The 8,862-nt window shown below is 52.3% G+C and overlaps 1 protein-coding gene across 1 annotated transcript in view; it reads left to right on the plus strand.

Moving 5' to 3' along the window:
* Positions 1–6: 6 nt before the first annotated feature.
* CNDP2 (CNDP dipeptidase 2 (metallopeptidase M20 family)) overlaps positions 7–8,862 on the plus strand; it is a 13,935-nt gene continuing 5,079 nt past the window's right edge. The window contains exons 1-4 of the mRNA XM_010855055.1: positions 7–3,096; positions 4,185–4,328; positions 6,454–6,616; positions 7,359–7,447. Of these exons, the coding sequence (XP_010853357.1) occupies positions 3,037–3,096; positions 4,185–4,328; positions 6,454–6,616; positions 7,359–7,447 (456 nt within the window). The 5' untranslated portion in view covers positions 7–3,036. The remainder of the gene's footprint in view (positions 3,097–4,184; positions 4,329–6,453; positions 6,617–7,358; positions 7,448–8,862) is intronic.

Below are 8,862 nucleotides of genomic sequence, written 5' to 3' on the forward strand. Positions count from 1 at the left end.
GCCGCTGATGCCGGCCCGCCCCATGGCCGTCCCAAATGGCAGGAGAGTGTGTTGGGTCAAAAGACAGCCCGTTCCGCTCGGAGGTCGGAGCTCTGGGGTTGCGGGTGGCGCGCCGGCCTGCCGACCCTCCCGGGGCGAGGCCCGCAGAGAACGAAAGCCTGGCTCTTCCCGCGGAGCCCTTGGCGGAGGCCGAAGGTTGGTGCTGCGCCCGCGGGGCGGAGGCCCGGGGTCGGGGGTCTCTAACCCCGCGTCCTCACTTGAGGCCGGGAGGTTGCTCTGAGGCAGCGTCCGCCTTCCCACCGGTCAGGTGCGGTGATGCTTGGTCCCCGGTCGGCCTGCACTGAGTCCTTGAGACCCTGGGCCTCGCGGGCAGGGCCTTCGACCCGCCGCCGCCTCACGCAGGGGATCCTGGTGCTGACTCAGCGGTCTGGTGGAGGTTTCTTCATGCCTTTGTTGTCCCTGGTGTTGGCAGGGAGGAGTGGCCGAGAGTCATTTTGTAGACCTGTATGTTTGCGATTGGACAAACTAGAGGGTTCCGCCCCTATTTTAGTGGCTTTTACGCAGACTTGAAGCCACGATTCTGGTGTGTGTTTAGTCTCTTCCTGTGTCTTGAGTTAATGAGGGACAGGATGGGGCACTCATAACTGGAGGAACCTTTTGTAGGTGTCACTGGATGGTCCCGGGTACTCCCCTGTCACTCCTTCCTCTCACACTAATTCACTGCCAAGGCTGTTACTCCCTGGAACCTTAGATTTCAAGAGTGCCGTCTGCCTAGCACTCTTCGATTTGGTAATACTTGCTTTTATTCCCTCCAGCTCAACACTTTTACCCTCGTCAATGGGGTTCACCAGGACATATAAAAGTGGTCCTATCTAATGGATTTGGTGCTGGCAGTAGTGAAACAGGAAAAACCCGACTGTGAGTGGGAGGGAGAAATGGACCTGGCCCCACCTCTCTGGGTGAGCAGTTCAGAACAGCAGTAGCTTTTCTCTGGCCCTGGTGAGGTGGCAGGCCATGCTGAACAATCTGCTCTCTGTTTACTCTCCTTTGGTTAAAAAAAAAAAAAATGCAACTTTGATAGTTCTATCTTTGACTTTAGCTGGAAGGCCATTGCTTAATCGGGCCACAAAGAACATGGTATTAATGAGAATTTATCACAATGAGCGTGGGATCTGTGCTATTTAATGACCAGAAACTCAAATGAAAAGTACCTGACTTAGTGTAGTTTCCTGCTAAATAGAGTTTCTTTTGTGATTGAAAACTTTGACTTATGTGCAGTGCCTCTGCATTTATGACCCCGTCATTGAGATAAAGGAGAAGGAAATGGCACCCCACTCCAGTACTCTTGCCTGAAAAGTCCCATGGACGGAGGAGCCTGGTAGGCTGCAGTCCATGGGGTCGATAGGAGTTGGACAGGACTGAGAGACTTCACTTTCATTTTTCACTTTCACTTTTCACTTTCATGTATTGGAGAAGGAAATGGCAACCCACTCCAGTATTCTTGCCTGGAGAATCCCAGGGACCCTGGAGCCTGGTGAGCTGCCGTCTATGGGGTCACACAGAGTCGGACACAACTGAAGCAACTTAGCAGCAGCGGCATTAAGATAAGGCCCTCAGCTGAAACAACCTGAGCTGGCTGGGAGGTCTGTGTACTCTGTCGCTGATGTTGGAAGAGGATTTTCCTTACTGAACTCTCACTGCACATCCACGGTCTGCTGCCAGGCTTCATGACTCTGAATTAAGTCCCTCGTCTGTTGGAGCTCCTCGTGGCTCTGACAGTAAAGAATCTGCCTACGGTGCAGTAGACCAGGGTTCAATTTCTGGGCCAGGAAGATCCCCTAGAGAAGGGCCACCTACTCCAGTATTCTTGCCTGGAGAATCCCATAGACAGAGGAGCCTGGTGGGCTACAGTCCATGGAGTCACAAAGAGTCAGACAGGACTGAGCAGCTAATATTTTCACTTCTTTCTGTTTAGATGTGACTTCAAAGTCCTAAATGGAGAAAAAGATACTCTTTAACTGCAGTGTGTCCATACATGGGTGCTTGTCTGGTGTCTCGCTCCAGAGATCAGTTAGCAGGGTCTTGTGACTCTGAGCTGCAGTTCTAAAATACTTCCCTTCACTGTGGTGCTGAGTTTGCTCCCGGTCCCTGAGCTCTTCTCAGTCGCTGCTGAGGCTTGAATCTTGCCATGTGATGGAAGATGAGTTGTCACTTGGAAGAATCGGGGGGAGCTCCTTCTGAAAGTCCCAGTTCTGAGATTTTCTTTATCTCGTGTGAGTTCCAGTTTTTAAAGATGCTGACTCAAATGGCACCTTCTCCCCTGTTTCGGTAAGGTGGAGCAGGATGTGTTTGGTCTCCAGCAGGAGGAGCTGGGTGTTAGACAATGCACTTGGGGAGGTGGACGCTTGTGTTCCCTCATCCCAGTGGACTTTCACACGCTGTCCTAGCCGTTTCTGGACCTGGGTTGTCAGTTTCCTTAACCTGAACCCACGTTCCTCTCCTTGGATCTTGGGTGCTGTGCTGGTTGGTTTGCAGTATAGGGACACATGTGACATTTTTGCTGAGAGCCTTGGAGTGATTATTTCCTCTGTGGTAGTAGTAAGTGGGAAGTTCTCTGTGTGCTTTGAGGGTAAAATTAAATTTTTTTAAAAAGTGTTAAGAACAGTGGTGCATCAGTACTCCTGGAAAGTACCTGCTTTTAATTATATCAGATTGTCTTCAACTCAGGCCCTTGCTTCAGTTACCTGCCATTCTGTCACACAATTCCTCGGTACTTTTCTTTCTGAAAAAAAAAAGAAAAGAAAGAATGGTGATCAGCCTGAGCCTCTGACTGCTTTCCCAAGACGTTGTCTCTACTGAGGTCACTTCCTGGAGCCCTCGTGACGGCCGTGTCCTGTGCTATCGGGGCGGGGTGCAATTTATGATCCTGAACAAGTGCCTCCGGGGCCTGAGGATCAGTCAGGCCCTGTCTTGAGGCAGCACTGACAGGTTCTTCTTCTTCCCCGGAGTCTCCAGGATCTGTGGTCTGGTTGAAAGATGTCGGCCCTCACCACCCTGTTTAAGTACGTGGACGAAAATCAGGATCGGTATGTTAAGGTAAGGGAGCGTGTAGTGACTGTTCGCATTCAGTTTAATCCCGTAGGACCCAGGGAAACTTAAAGGAGCTAATATGATTGATGATGTTCTAATCAAGTATTAACAATGCTGTCTAGGCAGAGAAAGACAAATGCTAGTGTGATCTCACTTATATGTGGAATCTGAAAAAGGTGAACTCAGAGAAGCGGAGAGTCGAACCCTGGTTGCCAGGGACCGAGGGGTGGGGAGATGGGGGTTTGGCCTAAGGGTACTGACCTGTTACGAGATGAATAAGTTCTGGGGATCCAGTGCACTGTGTGGTGAATATAGTTACCAGTACTCTGTTGTGTGTTTGAATAGATGTTAAGTCTTGCCCCCCCAAACCAAAAAAAAAGGTAACTTAAATTGTGTATTGTCGAGAGGTCTTTTCCTCTGCTTTCTCATTACAGTATGTAAGTTACTCTTTTGACTTTTGATAGAAACTTTTAATACATGTTTCTAGAAAGCAAAGCTAATTCAGGATTTTTGTCTGGTCTTGTGATAGATATAAAGAACTATCTTACATTGCATGTTTTAAATGATTCAGTAATCTTATATGTTAATCTGTTTCTTGATGTTAACGTAAAGAGCCATGCATTAAAATCACCTTTGGTAGACATATTTCAGGTGAAATCTTTCCAGTTCTCATTTGAAAAATTATATTTTAGAGAGCATGGCCATTCTCAGGATGATAAATAAGGGAACTTGGACTTTGAAGATATTGGGTATTTTCTGTATCTTTCAGTTTCAATTTTGTCAGAACCAGATATAAACATGTTCATGAAACTTACACATTTCATAAAAAAAACTTACACGTCTTGCAACCACATCGTGTTTGGTGGTTAACGAGTCTCCTGTCATTTTGTATAGTTCTTGGTATGGGGTCAGTGCAAAGCGTCCTTATATCTTAAACAGAAAGCAGATGTCACAGATCTCTTCCCCCATGTCTGGGCAGCAGGATCCAGAAGGAGCAGACAGCTCTGTGGGCCTGAAAATGGCCCACCCGTGAGCGCCTTCGTCCCTCCCAGAGCAGCTTTTCCAAATCCCTTTTGCTTGTTCTCCACCCACAGAAGCTTGCGGAATGGGTGGCCATCCAGAGCGTGTCAGCGTGGCCAGAGAAGAGAGGCGAGATCCGCAGGATGATGGAGGTGGCGGCCGCCGACATCAAGCAGCTGGGCGGCTCTGTGGAGCTGGTGGACATCGGGACCCAGAAGGTGGGCGGGATGGGAGCTTTCCTGGGCGGCTCCGTGGAGCTGGTGGGCTTCGGGACCCAGAAAGTGGGCCGTGGGGCCGGATGGGAGCTTTATTGAGGGGTTGGCAGGACTTGGCAGGTCCTCACAAGTTCTGAAGGCTTTGCTGCAGATAAATCACTGGTGTTTATTGTGTCTTAGTAACTTATGTATTTGTTTATTTTCGATTGCGCTGGGCCTTGGTTGCTGTGCGGGCTCTTCTCTCGTTGAGGCAAGCAGGGTTGCTCTCTAGTCGAGGTGCACAGGCTTCTTACCGCGGTGGCTTCTCTGGTTGCAGAGCACGGGCTTTAGGGTGCACAGGCTTCAGTGGTTTCGGCTCCCAACTCTGGGCACAGGCTCGGTAGTTGTGGCACACGGGCTTGGTTGCTCCATGACATGTGGGATCTTGCAGGACCAGGGATCAAACCCGTGTCTCCCGCATTAGCAGGCAGGTTCTTTTACCACTGAGCCACCAGGGAAGCCCAACTTGCTGGTCTTTCAAACAAGCACAGGTGGCCTGATTTGGATGCTAAACCGGGTGGCTTCTTGAGTCCGAGTGCACCAAGCTTCACAATACCCATCGTGTTCCTCCAGGGAGGGGAACTGTTGAGGGTTAGCCAAGAGGAAGCAAACAGAATGGCCCTTCCTACATGAGCTGAGGTTCCTCCCCCGAAGCCAGGCGGCCTTCAGACCAGGAAGGTACACTCTGCCCATTAGATGCAAAGCTAATGAAGACGCCCACTCACTCACAGCCACTGTGTCCCCAGTGTCAGGATTGATAAAACAGCGCTTTTTTCATGACTCAGTTCCTGGGAAAGAGCGACTTTAGGTGTGGGGCACTGGGCTCAGTTGCCTTCTAATGCAGGAATCTGACAGACTCCAACTTGAATGAGTGATCTCGCTGTGCGCTCCCTTATTCTGCTGTTTTCGTTTCAGATGATGTCAGCCCCGTGTTAACTACATGTTTCGTGCCATGCATTGTCAGCAGTTGTAATACTCCTTTATGTTGCAGGGCTGACTGGGTTTGGCTTATCTTGGTTCTCTTGTCTGATGATTTAGGTGTTGGTTGAAATCACAGTCCTGGGATTTTAGAAGTGGGCGTTCAGCCCGGTCTGCTCTTCTCATAAATGGAAGGACCCAGAGGCTCAGACAGGCTCTGTCTCCCTGGGAAGCAGTAGTAGGTCCATGGCAAAGGAGGTTACAGTCTGGGCCTTCCGATTCCAGTCCAGTTTGCATATGAGACTTCTGCTGACCACAGACTGAATAGTTGATTTAAGGTTACTTAAGATATGTTGCAACTTCCTGGCGCTTTCCCCACTCCTCACTGTGAGAGGACAGACCAGTATTCCTGGAGTTGTTTTCTGTTAGGAGCATACTTGTCATGCTTCCTCTCCCTTTTTCCTAATATGCTAAAAAAAAAAAAATCTAGGTGGCAAATAACTTTTAAGAGTTGTTACTTTATTTTTTTTTTTTTTTAAGAGTTGTTACTTTAAAATAGGTGAAACTATTCCGACTGAGCACTCACACCTTAGCAATGTATTTTTCCTGGAGAGGGAAATGGCAGCCCACTCCAGTGTCCTTGCCTGGAGAATCCCATGGACAGAGGAGCCTGGCGGGCTATGGTCTGTTGGGTTGCAAAGAGTCCGACACAACTGAGCATTTTTAAAGATCATCTTTTAAAAATTGAGCAAGCTGCCTGCAGTTATAAACATGATTGTCTCTGTGCTCTGGATTATGGGAACATATATTCTTGTTAATTATTGACTCAGTGGAACAATGTGATACTGAGCTCTGCAATAGAGGGTGATTGATGAGAACAGATAACTTGCCCAGGGCGTGCTGATAGCACCTGCTGTAAACACCACTCTCTTCTTTTTTTTTTTTTTTTAATTGGTGTAGAGTTGTTTTCCAACGTTGTGTTGGTTCCTCCTGTGCAGCAAAGTGAATCAGCTATACGTACACATATGTCCCTTCCAGTCACCACAGAGCACTGAGTTCTCTGCATTCTACAGTGGGTTCTCATGCGTTACCTTGTCTGTATGGGAGACTGGGGTTAGCACCGCACTTCTTGACCAAGGACCATCCTCCATGGCCTCCCCTCCTCCCCCAGCTCCCTGATGGTTCCGAGATCCCACTTCCGCCCATTTTACTCGGCAAGCTGGGCTCTGACCCACAGAAGAAGACGGTGTGCATCTACGGCCACCTGGACGTGCAGCCGGCGGCCCTGGAGGACGGCTGGGACAGCGAGCCCTTCACCCTGGTGGAGCGAGACGGTAGGCTGCTCCCTAGAGGAGGGGGACCTGTATCACGCTGGCTTTAGGAAGTGTGGCCCAGCCTCTCAGTTGCCATCTTTCTAGAACCAGCTGTTTTCACAGAGCCTAGAAATTGGGTTCTGGAAACTTCACGTCTGTGCTCTATCCCTGAAACCCCAGGAAGCCTTCCTTTCCCAGCAGAGCCTGGTCTCCGTGGCCTTGGGCACGCTGGGCTTCCCACACCTGCTGCCACTTCCCCAGGAAGCCTGGCCTGAGCCAGCATAGCCCCCAACCTGGGACCTGAATCCAGCCCGACTCTAGGAGAAGCGTCAGCATTTCCCTGACCCCCACCCCCGCCCCACCTTCATCTCTGAACACTGACTTTTCCGCACGGGACGTGGCCTTTGGCCCTGTGGAGCAGCCCCCTCATGTGTACCTTGTCCCCTTGGGCCGAGTCCAGGCTGTCTTTAGTGGAAACTTTTCCTCGGGACATGTTGAGTTTCTGTTGAAGCCTCCCTGGCGGCGCAGGGGCAGTCAGGTCATCACAGCTCACGTGGTCCCTGTGGTGCACTTGCCGTCTTGTCCCCTCTGCCCCCCCTCCCCTCATCCCCTCCCAGCCACTCCCAGTGGCACCCTGCTCCCCACCCTGCCCCGGGCACCCAGAGATCACTCTCATCTCACCCTGCTCATCTGCCTTCCCCACACTGATCCTCCCCCTCCGCCTGTGACCATCACCCAGCGAACGTGCTGATTGCTATTCCAGGCAAACTGTTTGGGAGAGGAGCCACCGACGACAAGGGGCCGGTGGCCGGCTGGATCAATGCCCTGGAAGCCTTCCAGAAAACCAAGCAGGTACGCGGCCTGCACCCCGCCACCCCCTTCACCTGTTCCACCTGGTGGTGCGCAGTGGGGCTTTGTGTTCCCGGAACAGCAGTAAAGATCAAAGATCACACTCTCCAACCCCCCCACCGAGCGGGATCAGCACAGCAGGGCCACGTTCCGCTTCATAGCCTGTTTTCTAGTTTTAGGAAACACTGAAGATGCAGTGGTTTATGGTTGTTCTAAGGTCACCCTGTTGGTGACTCAGCAGAGACCCAGCCAGCAGGGGAGGCGAGAGCTCCGGGCACGGACCGCGCCTGGGGAGGGGGTACTCACCAGCAGGGGACCCAGGCTGTGATGGAACCCAGGCTGTGATAGCGGGCAGATCCTTTACTTCATGTTATTCTCTTAATCTAGTACTCTTGCCTGGAGAATCCCATGGATGGAGGAGCCTGGTAGGCTGCAGTCCATGGGGTCGCAAAGAGTCAGACACGACTGGGCGACTTCACTTTCACTTTTCACTTTCATGCATTGGAGAAGGAAATGGCAACCCACTCTAGTGTTCTTGTCTGGAGAATTCCGGGGATGGGGGAGCCTGGTGGGCTGCCGTCTATGGGGTTGCACAGAGTCAGACACGACTGAAGTGACTTAGCAGCAGCAGCAGCAGCAGTTGTGATGATAACGTATAGACAGTTTCTGCATCTTGCTCTTACCTTGAGATGAGATAAGAAAAGCGTTTTTGTCAGGACGTGGAGGGGTAGATCTGAAAAGGGTCCAAGTGTGCTGTGCTCAGGGGCCCGGGGGTCTGCGGTGGCGGAGGGGAGGGGCGTCCGGTCACAGACCCAGCCCCCAGCCACCTCTTTTCCCCTAGAGGGGTGGAGGGGCGGGGCGTGTGGTGAGCGGCGCTTCCGGGGGCGGCTCTGAACTGGGACCCCACAGACGTGAGTGCATGTGGGCCGGCCACCCATGGCCTTTGGCCTCAGATCACTCAGGTGCAGCTCCATGGTCTCACCTGTGGAAGGGGGCCACCCACCTCAGGGCACAACGCTGGGGAGAACTGGAAACCCCCGAGCAGGAAGCTGCGGCCTCTCAAATTCACTGTCAGCTCTGGAGGAGGAGGGCCCGCGGTGGGTGGAGGGCCCGGCCCTGAGGGAAGACGGCGCCCACTCACTCCTTCCAGGGATGCACTGCGTGGCCATCACAGTGTGGACGGAGGCTCCGGCCGGGTTTGTGTCCCGGCCTCTGTCTTCAAGCAGCTCAGCTTTGCCAGAGACGCCTGATCTGTGCTGGGTGCTCACAGAAACCCTGCAAGTGGGCCGCGCAATTAGGCTGGGGGCCCCTGGGAGCAGTCCTTCCAGGTGACCGGCCGGAGCCGGGCCGTGTCCCGGCAGCCCGGCGCTGGGGCGGAGGGTCTCTGCCAGCCCCCACTGCCCGCCCCCCGGGCCGTG

The sequence above is a fragment of the Bison bison genome, unplaced genomic scaffold (genome assembly GCF_000754665.1).
Source record: "Bison bison bison isolate TAMUID 2011002044 unplaced genomic scaffold, Bison_UMD1.0 scf7180017864353, whole genome shotgun sequence".
NCBI lineage: Eukaryota > Metazoa > Chordata > Mammalia > Artiodactyla > Bovidae > Bison > Bison bison.